The sequence below is a fragment of the Salarias fasciatus genome, chromosome 20 (genome assembly GCF_902148845.1).
Source record: "Salarias fasciatus chromosome 20, fSalaFa1.1, whole genome shotgun sequence".
In the NCBI taxonomy this organism is placed as follows: Eukaryota; Metazoa; Chordata; class Actinopteri; order Blenniiformes; family Blenniidae; genus Salarias; species Salarias fasciatus.
This window is the reverse complement of record NC_043764.1, coordinates 5,653,224-5,677,711: the sequence shown is the minus strand read 5'-3', so window position 1 is coordinate 5,677,711 and position 24,488 is coordinate 5,653,224. Positions and strand designations below refer to the sequence as shown.

The window sequence follows — 24,488 nt, the reverse complement described above, 5'->3', positions numbered from 1 at the left end:
GTTTCAGTAATTATTGCACACTTTCTGAAAATAGAAAAAAGCTGGTGAAAGTGTGTGGATATGCATAAATAAGAAAAGAAAAACACATGATGGCTAAAATGTTATTTTTTTTAAAAAAAATATTATTTTGTTGATTTACAGTATTAAAATATGATTTTTCAATGTGTTGGCTGATGCAATAATAGAAATGTTTGGAGACGTGCAGGACACTACAATCAGCAACATACTAAATGGTTCTGATGTAACATGATGTAGCGTTGAAAAATATTCAGGTGGGGTTGTCCTTGATGAGATTTATGCAAAGTTCCAGTTCTCCCTGAAATCAATATCGCTTCTTTAGTTCACGTATTACATTATTGGACCATGTTGAATAATTTTATAATATTCTTTACATCATGCTTATTATATTATGTTATTTACTATTATTCATATCATGCATGTCTCTGTTAGTTAAAGTGTGCTTGTGTACACAGGTGTGGAAAAGACATGTATCCTTTTTCTGTTCTCCTGCCTGCCATTATTCATTTTTGCGGCAGCCTCTTGGCAGCTGGACAGTTTGCTTTTTTCTAAAGCTAAGACTACAGGTCATTTGCCTCTCTGTTTCCCTCTTGCGCAAATGAGGCTCACTTGACAAGGAATGTGACACTATGAATTGTTGAAACAACATCTGGCATTTGGGAAGGATGGATGGAGAATGCATGGAGAATTGATGGAGGCTGATAAGGCCTCAGAAGGGGTCACGGACATTCACCTTTGTAGGGAGGGGGGAAGAGAGGCAAATGACAGGTTCACAATTGTGCTTTCAGATCTGTACAGCCACAATGGAGGGTTACGGAATGGTTTATAGCATTTGTGTAGTCTTGATGAAAAGTCATATGACATGCAATGTACTCCCAGAAAATAGTATAAATAGAAGGAGTGGAGAGCGGTCCGCTCGTCAGTTTTTTTGGTCTACCTGACTGCCGGGGGTTTTAGTAATAAAGCTCTCTACTTTGCATTCTGACTCCGACTCTGCCTGATTGTTCCGAGGAGAATTACGATTGAACACTTCAAGAACCAAGAGTGGATATACTTGAAGATTTTGAGATTTTTCCGGAAAATATGTTTGTGGGTTTTTTGCACCATGACTGGCCGAGGATACTTTTTAAATAAAAATCCACGACAACCAACGTATTAATCCAGGGATGTGTGATCTTCGACCAAGATTTATCCTTTAACTCCCACATTAAACAGATCTGCAGGACCTCCTTCTTTCACCTGTGTAATATTTCTAAAATCAGGAACATGCTGACTCAAAACGATGCTGAGAAATTAATCCATGCATTTGTTACCTCCAGAGTAGACTACTGTAATTCCTTGTTATCAGGGGGCCCCAATAACTGCCTAAAAAGTCTCCAACTCGTTCAAAATGCTGCTGCAAGAGTTCTCACAAGAACCAGTAGGAGAGAACATATCACCCCAATATTAGCTTCCCTTCACTGGCTTCCTGTTAAATCCAGAATAGAATTCAAAATCCTCCTCTTAACCTATAAAGCCCTGAACAACCAGGCCCCATCATATCTTAAACAGCTTAGTCCCATACTGCCCCAGGAGAACGCTTCGTTCTCAGAGTGCTGGTCTGCTGGAGGTTCCAAGGTTCTCTAAAAGTAGAACAGGAGGTAGAGCCTTTAGCGACCAGGCTCCTGTTATGTGGAACCAGCTCCCAGTGTCTGTAAGGGAGGCTGACATAGTCTCGGTTTTTAAGACGAGGCTTAAGACCTTTCTATTCAATAAAGCTTACAGCTAGGAGTTGCGCCTGCTCTCTCTCTCTCTCTCTCTCTCTCTCTCTCTCTCTCTCTCTCTCTCTCAACCACAATGTAACTGCTCTGTAAGGTTATGTTGGGAAAATGAGTCGTGGATTTATTGTATAAATTTGTGAACCTGTGTCCACTTCAATGGTCCACTTCTCTCTCTCTTTCCACTGTGGGAGACCAAAAAGTCAGAACACCAAAACCCTGGACGAAGAGGCTGTCTCTTAGCTGGACTAGAGCCATGCTTGAGGGATTGCAGACAGAACATCAATCAGCTGATCCATTGAGACAGCCTGGATTCAATGGGTGCAACTGTAATTTGGCATCAAACAAAACAGCTGCTCCACTGATTAATCGAGGTAACCCGGACCCAGCGAGTGTAAGGTTTACTTAACCCCGGGCTCCTACCATGTGGAACCGGCTCCCAGTTCTGCTCCTTCTCTCCCTTCAATGTAATTTCATTGTACTACTGTAATTTCATTGTATTGCTACATGTCATTGATGATTGTTCCTCTTGTAACCTATGTACCCTGTGTTTATATATGAATTGTATGTAGATACAAGAAGCTGTCTGTCCTATCTCCTTCTCTTTCTGTCCCCTCACCCCAACCGGAATAGCAGAAAGCCGCCACCTCTGAGCCTGGTTCTGCAAAGGTTTCTTCCTGTTAAAAGGGAGTTTTTCTTTTCCACAGTTGCTTATGCCTGCTCATGTGGATCTGTTGGGTTTTCTCTGTAAAAGTGTCTAGAAACAACCATGTTGTAATTGGCACTTCATAAATAAAGCTGAATTGAATTGAATTGAACTCACATGTGACAATGGCAATCGATTGCAGTGCTCTATGAAACAGTATTTATTTAATGCCAACATTCACAACCTTAGGCATCCAAATATAAAACTGTCACATTGACAGTAAATGAAAACAGAAAAACTTTGAAGTACATACTACAGAAACAGCAAACACGATAAAATCTTTATTGATCATGAAGAAAATTATAATTCTCAGGTTTTCATACTTCAATCACAATATAGTAAACAGATATGCAAATCTACATTAAACAGTGACAAAGCTCGAATGCTGATTTCAACAAGATCTGGTATACAGTTAAACACACCAAGGACCCCCACACCCTCTAATACATTTACCACTACTTTCAAATAATTTCAAACTAATGCTAGTAGTAAGATAATTTATTTAGCAAAATGCTTTGATAAAAATATATTTTCTTTGTAGCTTCATAAGATTGGCTTTTTTGTGATAGGCAATGTGGGCAACTGCCAAGGGCAAAATCACTGAAGTGGCACACGAAAAATTGTCAGCTAGATAGTAGGGTTCACTATATGGCCCACTGCTGACCACCGTTGCTTTGCAGGATACAATGGGTATTAATACAATTGGAATGTTTTCAGGATTTCTCACATCCCAAGAATAATCTTGGTCAGTCTATGTCAGTTTGCCTCAATTAAGATAAACCTGAAAGCAATTTTATGGTTATGTTTTTGATATGTGGGACAATTTCACATTTTAAAGCTTTTGTACAATTACTGAAAATGCTAGATTATATTTTACTGAATGTATTTAGAGGATATTCACTGTTGCAGTTACTGACTGATGGTTTTGGTGTAACTCTGAATGAGACCTTGGAAGTACTGCTGTGTGTTTCTCTGGGGTTGGAAGATAATGATCAAACATTTTGGAATGAAGTACCACATAAGGAAAGAATACAGACAAGAGAGGATTGCCAGAGCATTCAGAGTCTGGATGTATGCCCCATTGTAAAGTACGTACACTGTGGCAAAAGCGATCCATGTGAGGATGAACAGGAGCAGACAGAAAGTGATCGATTTGGCCTCATTGTAATTCTTTGGGAGGTCTTTCCCCATGTAAGAGAAAATGAAGCAAAGAAAACAAAGGGATAAAAGGAAAATCACAGAAGTGGATGTTGATTTCAAATTAATGTCACAACCAAGAACTGTTTTGTCTCTATACCAAAATGTTTCATTGAAGGGTTTGGGAGAATCATAAGAGTATCCAATAATAAGTAAAAGAGCCTGAATGGCAAAAGACACAACGATGACCAGCCACTGTCCGTGATATTTCATCCACCAGCTGTAAAGCTTTGGGAACTTAGCTGCTATTTTGAAAATGCAAACAATCTGAAAAGAGCGTACAACAAAACAGGCCAGACAGACAGTGTAGAACAGCAGAAATGGTAAAAACCTGAAGACACAGGAAGCTGCTGTTGGTTGACCAAAATAAAAGTACACACTGAGACTAGAAAGAGTGAGGCAGATTAAAATGAGGAAGCACATGGGTCCTCCAGCAGATCTGACCACAGGTGTGTTATAGTTGATGGCAAAGAGAACAGACACAGCCAGATTCAGTCCCACCAAGACCAAGGCAGCAACCATGATGACCACAGCTCCAGTGTCTGTGAAAGGTACAAACTCCACCACCCGCAGGCTGCATGATGTGCTTCCCTCTGCAGACCATTCAGCATCAGTGCAGGAGACACAAGTGTAGGGATCCTCTGTTTCACAACACAGAGAGACACGCTGTCAGTGAAGGTGTGACAGAATAATAACTTACATGTGCAATGGCTAAATTGAAACATGTATATCTGAGTCGAGTCAATTACCTGAGTGGGTAACCACCTTTGCCTTTAAAGAAAACACAGTCTGAAACAGTTTTCAGCATATCCATGGTTAAAAAATTATTCCAATAATGCTTTACCTGTGACATTGACAAAAGTTCCATTTTGGCAGATTTCACAGTAGAAGCAACATCTGTGAATCCCTTCTGGCTTTTGTCTGTATCCATCAGGACACTCCTGGGAACAAACTGATGCTGGAACCTGTTGGGCACAGTTGTTAGGGACATACGAAAGAATGTGAGTTAGGTTCAGGTTTTGGAAAAGATTTTAGGTACAAACATTTGTGGAAACACAATCTTGAAATCACTATTTTATTATTTTTCTAATCTATCCTCACATCTGAGCAGATACCAAAAGAAAATGCTCTTGTTAAAAAGTGCAGATTTTTCAATGAGAGAAAAAAAATGACTTACTTTTCCATTTGTGTGCCACTGAATTTCGGTGCTGTTGATGACCAAATGGAAGGGTGGGTAAAATTCATAATAGCCGACCTCCTGTACATCACCATTGTGGTTCCAAAAAATTATTACGTATAATCCATAGGTGGGGTCACCATTCTCATCAAAGTGTATAGTTTGATTGAAGAGTGTAAAATTAGATTTTTTCAGCTCTGCTAGAACCTGAGGAAAGTGTTAATAAATATTTTGAAGTGATTAACAAGGGTTTCTTCATGAAATGTTACAATATCACAGAAAATGCTATTTCAACGTTGGTTGAACATTTTAGACTTTTGAGTGCCATCCATCCATTCATCTTCAGCTACTGGTCCACTGCCACAGGGGCAGCAGTCCAAGCAATGATGCCCAGACTTGCCTGTCCCCAGAAACTTCCTCCAGCTCTTCCACAAAAATTCCGTCGTGTTCCCTGGCCAACCAACAGACGGTCTCTTCAGCATATCCTAGGTTTTCCCTGGGGCTTCCAAGTGGCAGGACATGCTTGAGACAGTCTCCTTCCTGGTGACCTCCTAACCAGATGTCTCAGGGAGCACCCAGCCACCCTATGGAAGCTTGTTTTGGCCCCGTGTATCCAGGATCTTGTCCTTTCCATCATGACCCATGAGGTTGGGAATGTTGATTGAATGGTAAGTTGGGTCAGCTACTTCATCACCCTGATGGACTACCGCCAATGCTGAACCAGTCCACTTATCAATCTCATGTTCCATCCTTCCCCTACTCCTACCCCAAGATAAGTGAACTCCTCAATTTGAGACAGGGACTCTCCACTGACACAGAGAGGGCAAATCATCTCTCAATTGTGGACCATGGCCTGAGAGTTGAAGCTTCTTATGTTCATTCCCTTCACTTGACACTCACATTCAGACTTCTCTAGTGCATGTTGTAGGTCCAGGTTTGATGAAGCTAACAGGACAATATTTTCTGTGAAAAGCAGACGCAAAATAGCCTCTTAAACCAGACCCAGCCACTCCTCATCCAGATTTACATTTTGGAGTTGGGCTTAGTCTGGATAGGAGCCCATAGAGACTTCATGCAAGGGGTGTCCGTTACTCCTTTGACTGACAGCGCACTTCAGCCAACCAGCGCTTCAAAACAAATTTGTTATCAAAATGCGTTAGCTTCGCTAAGGGTTAGCTTTAGCACTTTAGCTCTAGCTTCTCCACACGCAAAGACATGCAAAAACGTCTTTTCCTGTTAGAAACTCACCAAGCGCAGACTCTTGCTCTTGCTTGATTGTTGTAATTCTTGGTATTTTGGCTATAACTTTACTTATTGCAGCTTTGATGGTTAAAGTCAAAGTCCACTACACGCAGCGATAGCGTCAGTTCCGGTTTAGCCATCGGAATTCGCAAAAAAAAAAAAAATTGAAAACACAAAGCCGCGACACTGATTGGCTCGGTCGTTTCACGACCAAGCTGAATAACCTTCTATGGGCTCCTACCCAGACTGAGCCCAACTCCAAAATCCAAACGTGGATGAGGAGTGGGCTGTTCCGGAACCGGACCTCTGGCTGCAACCAGAAATTCTGTCCATAATAATTATAAATGAAACCTGTCAAAAAGGGCAGACCTGCTGAAATCTAACGTGCACTGGGAGCAGGTCTGACTTACTGCCTGCAATGTGGACAGGACTCCTATTTCAGATATACAGAGACCAGACAGCCCTTAGCAATGAGTCCTGGAGTCCATACTCCTGATGCAGCCCTTATAGGAGGGACGCAGTGGAGCGAGTTCTCCAAATACACAAAACACACCGCCAAAACTCGACAGAATTCCTTCTTCAGCTTGAAAAAATCCTTTACTGGTTTCAGTTGTTTGAAAAAAATCACTAAACTCCTCAATTAACGTTTTTCATATAAGTTTCCTCAAGATTGCCTTACTATGTCAAATAATATACTTTCAGGTTCGTAGGTATCCATTGAAAACTTTTTAACTCTTTCAATCCAGCCATTGTTTGCATCCTCTTTATTTGTGGCATAATTGTGGCTTGAGGGCTTGTGTTGTGTTGTGATCTTCAGAGCTGTGCTGTCCAATGCACATGCTCCAGGTAGGGCCACCCAAGGTTGACAGTTCTGGAGTGAATGCTCAAACATGTCTAAACGTCTCCTATGCCAAGGAGACAGAAAATCATGTACACTGACAGAACAGGTCACCAAGAAACAGCCTATGGAAAACAGCTGTGCTGGCCGTGGACAGCCTGAAAAAGCTATGTAGGAGGGCTACATGGCCCACCACACACAACATCCAACCTGGGCAAGCAGTACACTGCTCATGCAGCATGAGAGAGCAGCGAGCAAAGTAAGTTGTCAGCCCCTGCAACAGATACTGGTTCTTGAAACATGTATTGTCATTTCACTAGAGAGGAAAGAGCTACAGCACAGCAAATTTTCCAGTGTTAAATTAACTCTAAAAGTGTTAGAGTGGTCTCATATATACACTTTTGTAGAGTTAAAATCTCAACACTGTCCAGTGTTAATTTTCTAATGCTGACACTCTGTGGAGTTCTATTAATATTCCTCTCTGTTGACCAGTGTTCCTATTTAACTCTAAATAGGGGGGGGGGGGGGTGGGGGGGGGGGGGGGGGGGGGGGGGATGCCCTGGATCTCGGGGTGCGTGGCCGGAGCGCTGGGGGGTGTACTGGCCTGGGGTGGGTAGCCGCCCGTGTGGGCTGGTTCTCCCGGGTGGGTCATGGCCCTCCGCCCGGGGTGGGGGGTTGGCTCCTGGGCTCTTGGGCCTTGGGCTCTCGGCCCTGCCCGCCCCGGGCGTCCGGCGCCCGGGGTGGACCGGCTCCTGCCGGTCGTGGCTCCGCGGGGCCCGGGCCCCGGGACTGCCGGGGTCCCCGGCCGGGGCTTTCCTCTGCCCCGTTTCTGGACTGGAGCGTGGGCGTCTGCCTGGGGGGGCGGCTTGGATCCGGGCTCTGTGATGACCGCCGGCTGTCTGGGCTCTGAGGGCCTCTCTGGCCTGCTTCTGGCCTTCTCAGAGGTCAGAGGTCATATATGCATGATCACTATCACCATCACTGTCACCATCATATTCACATGATCACGTTGATCTTTAATCACTCTTCACACACTCGGTTACCTTGTCTTCTTGTGGTGGTTAGAATAATGGTGATCTGTAGTAGACCTCTCTTGATGCACGCCCCGAGTTTACTACTAGTTACGGCTGGCTATATTCAAAAAAAAAAAAAAAAAAAAAAAAAAGGGTTTGTGGTGTCCTTGCATTTCCTTCCTCCCCTACACCTCCTTTTATTTTTGTGGCCTGGTCTGTTCACTAATATGGTTCAGGAAAAAAAAAAAAAAAAAAGTGTATGTATGGTTCTGTAATTTTCTGTGTTGGTTGTCGGCTCTGTTTTGGTGTTGTCTAGATTGGGGGTTTGGGATTGTTCTAGGTTGCGTGTGGTGCGTCGACAACACTGTTTTGTATTGTGACTTTGTACATAGGTTGTGCCCCCCCCCCGTTCTCCCTCTCTTTATCTTTCTCTCTTTCTGTCCCTGCTCTCTGAGCGTTTCCGTCCCGGTCCTGTCCGGCAGCCATGCCGGATGCCAGCTTTAAATAAAGGCAGCAGCAGGAGGAGACTCAGTCTCGTCCTGCTGCTAACATTAAAATCTGTTCGGATAGTAAAAGGCTACAATCATACAATATTGCACGCCCAAGCTGCCGAACAGGACAAGGGAAAAAAAAAAAAAAGGAAAGGAACAGTAGAGTTTGGCAATCCAGTCTACATGTGTTTTGGAGACCTGGTAAAGACCTATGATCGTGTCCCCTGAGATGTCTTGTGGAAGGTGCTTAGAGAGTATAAAGTACCAGAACCACTGCTGCTATTTGGTCTTTGTGAGAGCTGCATCCTTATCCTCATCATTAAGATAGACTTGTTCAAGGTGGGCACTGGATTCCAAGGTTGTACCATGTCACTTCTTTTTTTATGATATTCATGGACAGGGTGGCAGGGTGCATTCAGGGCCAAGAGGGTGGCCCGTATGCTTTGTGCAGATGATGTCTTTCTGGCAGCATTGCATGAGAGCCTCCGGCATTCACTGGAACAGTTTACAACTGAGTGTGAGTGTGTGGTTGGGATGTGGATCAGCTCCTCCAAATGTCCAGATGAGTCCCTGTTTTTTTTTTTTTCCATAGAAAACTATGCCATGTCATCTCCAGGTAGGAAGGGAGCGTCTTCATCATTTGGAAAAGTTTAAGTATCTTGAGGTCTTTTTCACAAGGGATCAAAGGAAGAATCATAAGATTGGCCACAGATTCAAAAAGGTGACTGCACTAATGCACTCACAGGAACAGAACTTTACAGCTCAGGTTAATCTACGTCTTCACCCTCATCTGTGGTCATGAGATTTGGATCATTATCAAAAGAATACAATCACAGACACAAGCAGCTGGAATGAGTTTTCTCCACAAGGTGGTGAGAATCGCTCTTTTTGATATAGTTAGGAATTCAGATTTCTAGGTGGAGTCACTGGAGAGAGTACACTTTTGGTTTAGTCTGGGAGCGACTTGAAATTCATCTACAGTAGCTGGACGAACTTTGTTAGGAACAGACATGTCTAGACTTCTCTCTATACTGCTACCACAACCTCGCATGGACTAAGTGGAAAAGAAGGATGGATGGATGGATGGATGATGGATTGATGGATGGACATTCAGTTACTTGTCCATTACAGAGACTTGATATTAGCACCAGGCTTCACAAAGTATTTCTGATCCAGTGTTATGAATATTGTTTATATTGTTGATATAAACATACACAAAGGAACAAAGTAGAGTATTACCATGTGTGGGTTCACTGTCATTTTGTCATTACATCTGCCAGCACCACAATGTAATGTATTGTGTAAGGCGTGGGCGATGGCGTACACAGCAGCATAAACAGGAAAAGAGAAACTTGGGTCTGCATCAATGACATCTGCAGCACTCAACCCACTGCAGTTGAAAACTTGATTGCAAAATGTCTCTTGCTCTGCATTTTCACAGAGAGCAGCAGCTTTGGCAGAATGAACAAAATCACTGAAGCCAGGTATCGTCACTGCAGGTGCAGCAACCCCAAGCACAGTCCCAACATCTCTGATTCCTTCTGTCTTGGGGAGTTTTCTGTTCAAGGACCATGAATCCGTTGCCAACCACACCTTGTTGGTGACATTTTGTTGTATTGCTGATTCAAAAAGAACTTCTGCCGTCCATTCGGTTGCAAAAACAATTATGACATGTACTCTCAAAGTATTGATCTGTCTGAATATTTGGGGGTAATCTGTTTGATGATCAAGGCCTTTGGTGTATGCCAGGCAAATCTCAGTATCTTTAATGTTCCTTATGAATAATTCTCTACCATCATCGCCATAACTATTATCATCATAAAGGAAAGACACCCAATGCCACTGAAAGTGCTTCAAAATCTTGACGATAATTTCAATGACGTCTTTGTTGGTGTGCACCGTTCGTAAGAAAGATGGATAGTTTTTCTTTTGAGAAAACACCGAAGCAGATGCAGTATAAGTGATCTGTTGAAAGTAACAGAGAATTAGATGATTTACATTTGTAATACATTGCCAGATATGAAGTGACAGAATGAGTAATGGATTTGCTCAAACAATAGAAAACAGGTTGCAAAGTTACCATGGGAATGAAATCCATCATCAAGAGTGGAGCAACGCTCATTGTCTTAGGGCTTGTGTGACTACCAATCACACCAATCAAATTCTTGGATGGCTCACCCCAAGGATCAATCAGGCCATTCACTGAGATGAGGTTGAATATGCCTGGGAAGCTATGCCCATCTGAACACTGGTCAAACAGAATATAGCCAAGTGATATATTTGGTAGGAGGCTGGTGGAGTTGTTGATTTCCTCGACAGCAAATCTCATGACCAGAAACCTTTTGTAACTTGACAGAATTAAAGAGTGACTGTAAACAGAGAAGAGACAGTGTATTTGTATCACAATGATCCCATTTTGATGGCAGCAGAAATGAAAAAAACTGTAAATGAATAACTTGAACTGTTGAATTTGATTTAAAAAAAAATTTTCCCTAAGGTCACTCAACACTTCGCATTGTTGCACTTTAACACTGTACTAATTTTTTAGTATTTTAAATTGATGCTGATCTGTGTCAAAATAAACACACCTTTGCTGAGATGGATTACAGGTTCAAAAACATTGCACCATTTGTCCACCATTCGTCCACCGCGCATTTGTCCAACCCGTACTGCTCCAGTGCATGTCTGCGCGCGCAGCCTGAACTACGGAAGCCGCGGCAGACCAAGCCAGACGCTTGCACGCTTTCAGCAGGACACAGAAGTCAAAGCTTTAAAACAGTAGCCAATCACTTTTGTGATTGTCCACAGCTCGGTCACTCACAGCAGAATAAAAACAGCGGAACTTCTTCTTCTACGCTTGCAATTTTGAAAAGTAGTCGCTGAGAACGCGCAAGCGTCTGACTTGGTCTGCCACGGCTTCTGTAGTTCAGGCTGCGCGCGCAGACGTGCACCGGGGAAGTACGAGAAAGCACTGTTTAGGCCCTTAAAATGTACTAAATGACCTCATTAAGAATTAATTATGGACGTTACCCGCTCAGGACACTTGGATTACAGCGGACAAGCAGTATGAAGGAAAATGGGCACGTTTTATGGACTTTATGGACCGTTTTTTCTGTCGGGCTCTGTCGGTCCCTGTTTGTGGAAAACGAAAATCCGCCAAAATCTCCAACTGCATTTGACACATCAAAACAATGCTCCAGAGTGTTTCTCAGCATGAGGGTGAGTAGAAAATGAGGCCAAATCATTTTTTGGGTGGAGTATTCCTTTAAAGCAAACCAGTCTTGTAATCACTGATTCTATTTTTTAACATGTTTTCTTTTGTACTAATTGTGTTTCTTTTTTCTCATATCTGTCTAGGGACTACGGATGTAAATTAGCCTTGTGGCTATAATCCGGCATATTTACGTCTGTTTTGTTTTGACAATGCAGATGTTAATTAATGTGCACTGTCCCTATCAAATAAATAAATAAATAAATAAATAAATAAATAACTTAGCCACAATTTGCTCGGATGGGAACGTTGGAGCTCCTTTCCCCAGCAGAGAAACACTTTGAGTCAGCCTCGGCTGTCACGGCGCCTGTGTGCCTGACTTCCAGGGGCCGAGTTGGGGCTGATTGGGTAAACGGCCTGGAGCTGCTCCACGGAGGGGACGGGAGAGCTCCAGCAACCGCAGCCTGCTTCACGCGCCTCCGTGGTTATGCGGCGGGTCACCGCGCGCGCCGTGGCCGGCACGGAGCGCGTGTCCGCCCGGGAGATCCGGAGCTGCTGCGCTGCAGCTTGCTCCACGGAGGCGCATGAAGCAGGCCGCGGCTTCCAGGGGCCGATTGGGTAAACGGCCCGGAGCTGCTCCACGGAGGCTGACGCACTCCTGGAAGTTTCTCCTCACCGAGAGTCTCTGGAGGTCTCCAAGCCGGGTGAGGAGCGCTGTGCGCAGGCCGCGGGGCGGCTGACGGGAGAGGCTCCAGCATCCGAGCTAATTGTGGCTAAGTTAGTACGGTGTCAGAGAAGAGCTAAGCGCAGCAGATCCCTGCAGAGCAGAGCAGAGCAGAGCAGAGCTTTGAGCATCCAAGACGAGCTGACTTTATGCAGCCTCCCGGCGAGTCAGACGCCTGGGCGCCGTGACAGCCAAGCTGACTCAAAGTGCTTTTCTGCTGGGGAGAGGAGCTGCAACGTTCCCATCCGAGCTAAATGTGGCTAAGTTAGCGAAAACTTTCAGCTGACCCACCTGAAGACGGTAGATGAGCTGACTTTTCTGATAACACTGGCGATGGATGAAGAAATATAGCTGAAATGAGCGATTTTGCAGAGATTATGTCCCGCGCTAAAGCTCCATTGCCGTGGCCTCCGCTAAGTGCGGCTAAGGGCCTCCACACACTACAGGATAATCGGGCCGAATTTTGCCCCGATCCTCTCCTCCCGATCGAGGCCGACAGGGTCCGATTGTCGGGAGTATGCAAATGAGTTCGGGTCCGATCTTCCTGTAGTGTGCGGTGTGTTCCGAGAGATTTTTTCCGGTCGGAGCCTCTCGGGAGGCGTCGGAAGGGGAGATCGGAGATAATGAACATGTTCAATATTTCCGATCGCAAATCCTGTAGTGTGTGGTGCGCTCCGAGAGGCGCCGATCAGCTCTGAGTAGAGCTGTCCACACCCTCGAAATAAAGCTCTCTGATTGGATGAACAGCTCCGTCTCACCAAGGTGCTGCTGATTAAAAACATCCACTCACAGCTGTCAGAGCTGGATGATGAATATATGTCTGTGAAATATATTCACTATATATGACAGTGAAACAGAAAAGCCAGAGCTCCTAAACTCAGCCGTGCAGAAAGTGATGGTTAATCCTGTCGCTCCTGGATGAACTGGATCCTCCATTCAGACTCAAACTCCGATCTAATATCTGCATCTCCGCCAGTCCTGCAATAATCCCAATGTTTTAATTAATCTCCGTTATTAACCATCACGGAAGAATGGGGAAGAAAAAAATAAAAGAAAAAAAAAACTTTCCACTGATTCCGTGCCCTCAGAGACAGAGCGGACTATAATGAAACTTTCCTAATCAACGTATTTTTACTCTGATTTAAACTATCAAATCTGTGGACATAAAGAATGATTTAAGATATTTGATGATTTAAAAAAGATTTTAAAAAGTAGCTTTTATTTGACACGGTCTGCTAATAACTTTATTCTACTGCTGCACTCGGGACTCAAAAGTAAAAAAAACAAAAAAAAAACACACAAACAGATTAGCTAATAAGCTGAATTATTATTAAATGTAAATTATAATAAAATGATCTGAAACTGTTTCCCTCTTCTGTACTGGAACATTTAAATTTTCTAACAAGGTGCTGACAGTCCGTGCTCCGTGCGCACGGCGGGTGGGGGGGGGTCTGCACTGAAGGAGCGATACCAATGTGAATGAATGAACTGAGGGAACGAATGAGTTCTCCACTTATTATTGAAAGTGGAGATGAATGTAAAAACAGCAATGAAGGGAAACGGCACAAAGTCACGTCGGACGACGTGAGATTTGGAGGAGTGAGGAGCCGATTCTCGGCTGAAGAATCTGCTGGTGTGTGGTCTGCTCCGGAGTGACACCACACACTAGAAGATCAGGAGAGGAAGATCGGGTACGATCTGTCCTCTGCTGTCGTGTAGTGTGTGGTGTCTGAATCGGGGAAGATTGAAAAAATCCTGTAGTGTGTGGCCGGCTTAAATCGGTTGGATCTAAATAACTTCTGGAGGACTCCGAGCTGCACAATGTTTGTCTGAGTGAGTATATGAGCATGCACACACCTATAAATAAGGTCCAGGTGTCAAAAAACCGGAGTTGCCCTTTAAGGTATATGCGCTTTAGATACTGGCTCAAACTGACTATTAAGTAAACTAAATTCATCCCCCAAAAAAATTAGCTCTACTCATCTGGTATATTATGCTAACTGTACTGTGTACATGTATTTGTGTCATTCTACCTACAGCAAGGAGCCAGCCTCACTACATTCCTGGAGAAAATTGGTGCCACACAGCACTTCCTCCTCTGCAATGGTGAGCAAAAGAAGAACATCCAAAAATTCTTCATCGTTGTGGACCAGAAAGCTCTCCCATGCAGCGCTCACTGGCTGCTTTTGGACTATTCAAAGCTCACTTTGTTTTCAGTCTCTCTTATGATGAAGCTCTCTCCAGTTTCTATACAATCATTCAAACCTTTTAAATTTTAACTCGAGATAGAGTCAATAATTACACCTAATTAGTGTTAAAGTACCAACACTCAAAAAAGAATTAAAGTAACACTATGGGTGTGGACCCATATGGACACTGCAAAAGTGTTCAAATCAAATCTGACAGTGTTAAAGGGCAACTCCGGTTTTTTGACACCTGGACCTTATTTATCGGTGTGTGCATGCTCATTTTCTCACTCAGACAAACATCGTGCAGCTCGGAGACCTTCAGAAGTTATTTAGATCCAAACGATGCAGCCGCACTAGCGGGGGTGCCACAGCAATGGAGCATTAGCGCTGGACATAATCTCTGCAAAGTCGCTCATTTCGGCTGTATTTTTCCTCCATCGGCGCTGGGTTGCCTTTCGGTCGGAAGGGGGGCCTCCGGCGGTGTCCCGCGGCCTTCCCCGGAGCGCACATCCGCCGGGCGGCGGAGATCTGGATTCTCCCGGCGAGGAGAGCGCTCCGGCCGTGGCGCGTCCCGCGGCCGGCGTGGAGCGCGCATCCGCCGGGAAGCGGAGATATGCTTCCTCCCGGCGGGGAGAGAGCTCCGGGCCGTCGCGCATCCGCCGGGAAGCGGAGATATGCTTCCTCCCGGCGGGGAGAGAGCTCCGGGCCGTCGCGCGTCCCGCGGCCGGCGTGGAGCGTGCATCCGCCGGGGAGCAGAGATATGCTTCCTCCCGGCGAGGAGAGAGCACCGGCCTCGGCGCGGTGGGCCGTCGCGCGTCCCGCGGCCGGCCCGGAGCGCACATCTGCCGGGGAGCGGAGATACGCATCCTCCCGGCGAGGAGAGACATCCAGCGGCCCAGCGGCCGCGTGTGAGCCGTGCGTCTTCGCAGGTGTCCGGAGCCTCCGTGGAGCAGCTGAGGGCCGTTTTCCAACTCGGCCCCTGGAAGTCAGACGCCGGGGCACCGTGACAGCCGAGGCCGACTCAAAGTGCCTCTCTGCTGGGGAGAGGAGCGCTGCAACGTTCCCATCCGAGCTAATTGTGGCTAAGTTAGCGAAAACTGTCAGCTCTTCAGCTGACCCACCTGAAGACGGTAGACGAGCTGACTTTATGATAACACTGGCGATGGATGAAGAAATACAGCCGAAATGAGCGACTTTGCAGAGATTATGTCCCGCGCTAACGCTCCATTGCTGTGGCACCCCCGCTAGTGCGGCTACATCGTTTGGATCTAAATAACTTCTGAAGGACTCCGAGCTGCACGATGTTTGTCTGAGTGAGTATATGAGCATGCACACACCTATAAATAAGGTCCAGGTGTCAAAAAACCGGAGTTGTCCTTTAATTTGGGTATGGTGATTTTGCTGTGTGGACAGTTGGACTGTCCAAAACAAAACAAAAAAACATTGTTAATCTTGTAAAATGATATTGTTGGTCACAGAAGGTGAAACTAAACAAATCCTGTGTATTCCTGTGTCCAGCAGAACACAAATACACAACTGTGTACCATTTCGCTCTGGCTGGTATTGATACTAAAATAGCATTAACATCTGGTACAACCGGAGTTAAAGGAATGACGCTGTCATTTTTTTTTTTTTTTTTTCTTCTCAGATCCTGTGCAAATCTATACTTTTGTTCCTGGTTTCAAAAATGGGATTTATTGGTGTGTTGGTTGGAGACACACATGGCACTCCTTGTTTCAGCAATGATTGAACCACTGGTCTAATCCCCATTTCTTTTTCCATTGACAAGGGTTACTGTTTTAACATAAACAGGATATTTTGCATAATTGTTGCTTGATAAGGTTCCATAGCCAGCAATCCTACATGATTTGCAATTACAGATTTTCTTCTCCTTTCTAACAAATCCATAGATGCAAATAATAAACACTACCAAAGAACAAAATATGACAACCCCTTGTAAGAGCAGCATTTATATAAGAACAAAGAAAGAACAAAATAAAGCGCTTAGTTTAAGAAACAAATATAAACATCAGCTTTATATTACCAGTTTTTTTTTTTGTTCCTGTAGCAATTTCTTTTCTGAACAGTCTCAACCAGTTGCACAAGAAACAGAATATCAACTCAATTTACATTTTCTCACTCTTTTTCTACTTTGACAGACAGTAATGGGCACAGCTTTACACACTCTGTACTGCAGTTTGTGCCACTGTTTTAGTTGGTGAAAAAGATTTGTTGTGCTTCCACCCTTGGCTGTATCTTGTTTATAGCACTCCCTACATATAACGTGACTTTGTTGTTCGTCTGATACTTTAAAACTGAACCATCTTCAAATTACTGAGCCACTGTTTTTTTCTTTTACTGAATGGGATTTATTGGAGTGTTGTTTAGAGACACACATGGCACAATTACTCCTTGTTTCAGCAATGACTGAACCACTGGTCTGATCCCCATTTCTTTTTCCTTTGACCAGGGATACTGTGAACATAAACAGGATATTTCACATAGTTAATTGTTCCTTGATAAGGTTCCATATCCAGCAGTCCTACATGATTTGCGTGCTGTGTCCACAATTTAGATGGAACAGACGCTACAACTGACGGAGGTTGTAACAACACATTTGTGTCATCCAACTGAACTTCTGCTATCATTGTATTTTGTAGGATTTTAATGAAAAAAATGCAAAGTGTCCTCATCATACGAGCAAACAATAAAATTTTAGTTGCTATCTTCATCATCTGGTTGTCTATGAAGAAACTGGTAACAAATGTCAAACATTTTAGTCGCTGTCCTAATGATCATTTGTAGCTGCACAGATAAATGGTTCAACATTTCCGTGCACATCTTTCAATAATAACATCAGTCCCTCTGGAGAGGCAAACAAAATTTGTGGACTTTCTACTAATTCGTCCTTTTTCACTACTCTGTCCTACAATGGTTTATCGAGTGGTCTCATCTGCAATATTCTTAAAGGGGCTGTATCATGCTTTTTTAGCTAGTCCAAACCCTAGAAATGGCATTAACATGGTATTAGTTAATTTTTGGCGCTAAGGAAAAGTCATTTTGTGTGAAATAAAAGATTTTCTGGGGCTAATTCTGAAACCCGAAAGAGAAAACGCTCCGTTTCACTGAAAATCCCGCCTCTCCCCCTGTGGACTTTGACTGACAGCGTACTTCAACCAATCAGCGTTTCAAAACAAATACACTAGCTAGCTTTAGCTCTTTAGCTCTAGCTTCTCTACACGCAAAGACACGCGAAAACATCTTTTCCTGTGAGAAACTCACCAAGCGCAGACCCTTCAGACTCTTGCTCTTGTTTGACTGTTGCTTTCAGACGATGGTCAAAGTTTATTTCCGTAATCGGAGTTACAAAAAGCAGCAACGCTGATTGCCGAGGGCCTGCGGAAGGGGGGCTCAGGAGAGCCATCTTCACCGTGTGACGTGAACGTGGGAAACAGAGCGTTTTCACGGTACGGGAGGGGCTGCCTCTCTGAGCAGCACAACAACGAGGAAAGTTCAAACGCACAGGCACGAAGGAAAAAAATGCTTTGGGGGTGGTTTTGATGAGTACATAACTATATAACAAGGTTAAAACATAGAAAAAGTGAATTTTGCATGATACAGCCCCTTTAATGCCACGGCTGCTTAACAGGACACTAATGTTCTGATCCCCTCTATTGTGAACAGTCAAGTAACGACATCAACATTTAGCAAAAAACAGAGGCTGCTTTTTGCCAAACAGTGAAATATTGTCCTACTATTTGATGTATTTTTGTGATGTTTTACTGTTACTCACTCTGGAGCACAAATACTATATAATCTTAATTTTGACATCATAACTTTTCCTAATAATGACAACATTTCTAAATCACAAACACATGTTGAAATTTCCAGCCATCTATCTCAACCGGTAACAGTTTTGACAGTGGTTCTCTTTGTGGGACATCAGAAATGCAGACAGTTTGAACAGTGTCATTACTTAATGGACAGTATATCTCCTGCTGACGAATACAAGAGAAAAATGCACCTACATTTATGAGAAACTTTATTGGTTTCCCCTTTAATGTTTAAACAAATCTTTGGTATTTTCTACCAGTGTATTTTGAAACTTGTGTCTGAATAGCCATCATTATTATTATTTGATCACTGTCAGCATCCCAAGACTGTCAGGCCTTTTCATTGTGTAGAAGTTTTTCTCCACAGAAATGAAACTGCTCTCTGTTCTGGTGTAATGTTTGTCTTTGGTACTTGTTGAGTTTGGCCTTGATTCAACACTTGTGGCACTCCAGTGGGTCTAGCTACTTTAGCTTCATCTCTTTTTTCCTTTGCTCACAGTCTCTGATAATGGCATGTATCATTTAGGTTTCTTTGCCCTTGCCAGTTTGTGATCATTAGTATTATTATAATAACCTCGACCCCTAAATCATCCTTGATTTGGTCTCATCCTGTCTCGTCCTCATCCTCTGAAGCATGCTTGTGTTGATACAAACGGTCTATACTCTCCCAGAGTTGTGTATTGTACAGCTTGAAACTTAGCTTTTTTTTTTTTTTGATTTGCAAACAATTCAGTTGCATCTATTTCTCTAGTTCGTTTTAGTAATTCCACAAGACTCAATTAAAACACATCTGGGGCTGCTAATTTTTTTAAAGTATAAGCATCCTGTGTTCCCAGTCCATTAATGATCATTGACACAAAGAAATCACCGGCTTTATCTGACACTTCTTTCTGCATATTCAGACACCTGTTCATCAGTCCGTTTCTTGCAGTTAAGTACTCGTGTTATCACAATTTAAATTCACCCCCCTCTATCCGTCTGTCTTGCTCCTTGTCATCTCCTCAACACCTGACCCATCATAAAAACTTCAAAAGACCTCAGAAGGGGCGTTGGACAAATGCGCGGTGGACAAATGGTGGACAAATGGTGGACAAATGGTGGACAGATGGCGAGGGTCGGAAGTGGAGGGAGGGGTTTATTGGGGTCATAAATCTTTCAGTTTGACATATAATATCGTACAATGTTTTTTCAGGTTCATTTATGAAGGCCAATTCAAGGAAAATGCTGGTTTGGAAGTGACAGTTATGTTTTCATTCATGTCTGATTTGAATCAGGGCATGTTCATATGAGGCCACCAGATGTTTTGCAGCAAATGAATGGTGTGAAACATGAATGAATGAATAAATAGATAACCTTGCTCTGAAGATTTATTCAGATTTATGTTCCCAACACTGAGGGAATTCAAGATTTGGGTCATGACTCATACGAAGCATTCTGTAATGGTATCAGACCGAATGTAAGCCTGAACAGATCTAATTGACTCATGTAAATAGAGGTTTGTTTAAAGCTTAATTGAAGGTATAGAAGTCACCTGGTGCAGTCGATGGCCTCTGGTCTGTCGAGATGAAGAGGAGAGCTGACGTGATGGATGTCAAAAAGCCCACCGAGCAAATAATCTCCATCCAGCTGAAACTCTGAGGACCGGACAGTGTTTCGAGGTACAGCGTTCAGGAGAGATCCCAGCAGACACAGAAAAGCCAAAATCTGCACCATCATTGCTTTTAGTGTTTTTTTTAAATTTCCGATACTGAAACAAAAATCATTACTTTGTCACTTTGAGAAAGAAGAAGGACTGACACAAATAGCCAGCTCTAATAGTTGGTGGAAAACCACAAATCTGTATGCAAACGTGATATGAACTGTGTTTACAGGGGACTGGTGCAGGCAGGTTGACTGCCTCCGTCTTGATCTCTTGTGATTGGCTTGAGTTTTCAGCTGAGGGTTTGTTTCAACTAAGTAAACAAATGCAAAGTTTCAATATGAGTGTGGCTGTTGTTATCTGTTCAGGTAAGAGGGATCAGGTTACATCAGCTGGACTTACTTGTCTCTTGGAAAACATTCAGCCCCAAATTGTATCAAGAGTTATCATCATTTGACATCAGTCGGTCCCACATTATCTGTGGCCAGTCTAGACTTTATAAACCCTGTCTGATCACAGTGAACCAGTTGTGTCATATGAATTTGAAGCTGCCGAGCCAGTAATTTTGCGTAGATCTTTAGATCTGCATTCAAAAGCGAAAGAGGCTTGTAACTAGAACATTCTACTGGGTCATTTCCCTTTTTAAGTAGTAATGAGATTAGTGCCGAATTGACATCTCTAGAAAATGAACCCTCTTTGATTGAATACTGAATCATGTCCAGCAACAGTGGGCCGACCAGATGCCAAAAAGTAAGGTAGAATTCGGGTGGAATGCCATCTGATCCTGGAGATTTACCTTTACGCATACCCGAACAGCTGCCTCACATTCCTGGAGTGTAACAGGGCCATCTAATTTTGCAGCATGATTATTACTCAGGCGAGGTAATTTAGTGTTATTCAGGAAGTTGTTACAGGTATGTTCGTTGAAATTATTTTCTGATTGATACAGCTCGTGATAAAAAGAAGCAAAAGAAGCATTAACTTCTTTTGGGTCAGACTGTATAATGCCCTCTTTATCTTTAATACAAAAAATATCAGCCAAATGCTCATCCCTCCAAAGTTTCATAACTAATAAATGACTGGGTTTTGAAGAGTTAAAGTAATAATTTTTCCTTGTTTTGTGCATAAGAAATTCAGAACAGCACCTGAGCAGAGAGGTTATCTCTTTTTTGACTAATTCTTTCTGTAGGGCTCTATGTTCATTAAAGTTATGTTGCACTGCAGCATCAAGAGATGCATATTTTGATTGCAAAGCTTCAAATTTGGCGGCTCTTTCCTTGTTTCGTGTTGAGGCATATAAGGTTGTGTTACTCCTTATAAAGCCCTTGACAGTCTCCCAGAGAATTCTTGGATCTGCAACAGAGTCGATATTGAACCCCAAAAACTCAATAAAATTACTTTCAAACGGCGCTTTAAATTTTTAATCTCGCAATACAGAAGAATTGAATCGCCATCTGGGGGCTTTAGTGCGAGAAGGACGAATAGTACCTGAACAGTATATTGGTTTATGGTCTGACCATGTAATCAGAATATAATGTGCATTTTGAATGTTTTGAAATAGCTCTTTCAAAGCAAAGACCAAGTCTAACCTCGAGAAGGATGTATGCCTCACTGAGTAAAATGAAAAAGTCTTTTAAAGAAGGGTTTAGCATACGCCATACATCGACCATGCCGGTATTAAATGCCCACCTGCGGAGCACCTCAGTTGCAAGGCGTTGGTCCCTGCTCGCAAATCCACCTGTTCTGTCCATATTGACGTCCCATACCACATTGAAATCTGCTCCTTAAACTAAAAAAAAACCTGAGAAATCAAGCAGAGTTTTAGCTAATAAGTCATAGAAAACAGCATCAAATGTGTTAGGAGCATATGTGGAGATAAATACAATATTTTTCCCATCCATATGGATTTTTGCAATAGCTGTCCGACCTGCATCATCTGCCCAAGAATCAGTTACATAAAATTTTAATTTGTGTTTACATAAGACCAGATCTCCCCTACATTTTGTAGTTGCTGATGAGGTTGCAATAGGGTGATAAAACTTATTAGCTGGTCGACTGGAATCTTTAGAAAGTAAATGTGTTTCCTGTATCATAGCAAAGTCTATCCCTTTATTATGGAGAAAAGCTACCACAGTGGTTCTTTTGTGTGGAATATTAAGGCCCCTAGTGTTGACTGAAATAAGATTGAGAGCAGTCACGTACTGTAAAATCAGACAAAAAGAAAGAATGTTAAAGCAAATGAGTTAAACCAATAACCATGCAATAGGAATCTGGATCCATAGAGTAAACCCACCCGAAAATAAAACAATACAATGAACATCAAAAATACCCAACAGAAAAAAGGAAGTTTAGGAAGTGTCACGGCCCTGGAGCCGTCCTGTGTCAGTGCTCTCCTGCTCTGCACCTCATTTCCCTTCTTCCAATCAGCCATGCCAGGTGGAGCCAATCAGTCAATCAGCCACAGTATAAGAAGCTGGAGCTGCTGCCTGTGGGAGAGAGAGTTGACCAGTGGGTCCTGGCCTCCTGCACCAGCACGTCCTGAGCCAGCTTGTTTGTTACTTTGTCCATTGTTTTCTTTGGTTCTTTTTCCTTTGTTGAACACCTCACCATTTTGTTTATAAATAAACCACTACCTTTTTGAGCACCATCACCCAGCTCCGCTGCCTCTCCTTTCGCAACCTCCTGACCCGGAAACTGACAACAGCCGATCGTGCCCTCGGCACGTAACATTTGGGGGCTCGTCCGGGAACCATGGTTGTTGCTGTGGGTTGCACGAGCTGGTGTGTTTGGAACTGTGCATTTTTGGGTGAGTTGGGTGTTCCTTTTGCACTTTGCACTTTTTGTTAAACATCGCACACCCAGACTAGACTAGAGGTGTTCAGCTTGGCTGTCACACGGCCATTCCATCGGCACCTGTTTGTTATTTTAGTTTGTTGTTTTTTGGGTGTATCCCGGGTGGGGTGAAGGCTCGAGCCTGGTAAACCCCAGAAGACAGAATAGGTGAGTTTTGGGTGGCTAGGATTCTGGGTGTTGCTTTGTTTTGTGCACTGATTTGTTGGGGTTTTTTTGTTTTTTTTTTCTCCCCCTCCCCCGAGCGGGTTCATGTGTATGTCGGGTTTGTGTGTGTGTGGGTAGGTCGTTGTCTGCGCTCCTTAGCTTTCTCCATTGGGAGTGTGCGCTGTGTGGCTTGATTGGAGTCAGGTGCTAATGAGCTGACTGTGGATGACAATCAGCTGTGGTTCTGTCCAGGCCTTGACGTGATCTGTTAGGGGGTGAGTCATGGTGTTTGACTTGCATGCGTTTGTGGCTAACCCCACATTTGAAGTTTTCTATGATTGCCGAAAATGTGACTTGCTAGACATTGCTTGTCATTACAGCATTGTGATATCCTCGGCCCTGCGGGTGAATGAGGTGCGAGACGCTGTGCTGTCCGGTCTAGTTGGCAAGGGTGTACTTTTGCCTGAGTATGAAGAGGCGGTGACGGTACCGGGAGATGCGTTTGCATCCTCGGTGCTTCTTGGCGCGGTTGCGGAGGGGGCCGTGGCGCGCGACGATTCCCAGCCTAAGTTAGCGGGTGACGCTGAGGAGAAGCCCGGAGCCCGGTCGTCTGCGAGCTCCAGTTCTTCTTCCTCCCCGTGTACCGGAATTTCCCGGTTGGAGGTGGGAGTCCGAGTTGCTCGACTCAAGAGAAAGGAGAAGGAGAGAGAGCGGGAGTTTCAGCTCAGGTGTGAGCTGGAACTTAAGAGGCTGGAGTTGGATGCTGCCACTGCTAGAGGTGGAGATCAAGAAAGTGGAAGCTGAAGCTGCCACCGCTAGAGAGGTGAAGATCAAGAAAGTGGAAGCTGAAGCTGCCACCGCTAGAGAGGTGGAGATCAAGAAAGTGGAAGCTGAAGCTGCCACCGCTAGAGAGGTGGAGATCAAGAAAGTGGAAGCTGAATCTGCTCTCAAAATACGTCAGCTGGAGCTACAAGCGGCACAGGTCAGAGGTGTAGAGCAGCCAATTACTGCATCCCGCGATGCGTTCGATGTTTCCAAAAATATTCAGTTGGTCCCTGCATTTAGAGAAGCCGAAGTGGAGTCTTACTTCGGGGCGTTCGAGTGTATTGCGTGCGCGCTGCACTGGCCACCAGATGTTTGGGCAATTTTGCTACAGTGCAAACTAGCTGGTAAAGCTTTGGAAGCTTGTGCATCCCTGTCAGTCTCGGACAGTCTTAATTACGACATCTTAAAAGGCGCTATTCTAAGAGCTTACGAACTCGTTCCCGAAGCTTATAGGCAGAGATTCAGAGGCCTCAAAAAATCCTTTGCCCTGAGTTTTGTGGATTTTGCCCGAGAAAAGTCCTTCTTGTTCGACAGGTGGTGCTCAGCTACCAAAACTACAAGCTTTGGTGCTCTGCGGGAGTTAGTCCTACTCGAAGATTTCAAGAACTGTCTTCCTGAGCGTATACTCATT

At 43.9% G+C, this 24,488-nt stretch overlaps 1 protein-coding gene across 1 annotated transcript; it reads right to left on the bottom strand.

Moving 5' to 3' along the window:
- Window positions 1-727: 727 nt before the first annotated feature.
- On the bottom strand, window positions 728-22,788 carry LOC115408499 (taste receptor type 1 member 2-like). Its single transcript, XM_030119305.1, is given in 5 exon segments — window positions 728-751; window positions 3,875-3,939; window positions 3,942-4,319; window positions 4,523-4,643; window positions 22,669-22,788. Coding segments are annotated over 5 exon segments (708 nt in total).
- Window positions 22,789-24,488: the final 1,700 nt, after the last annotated feature.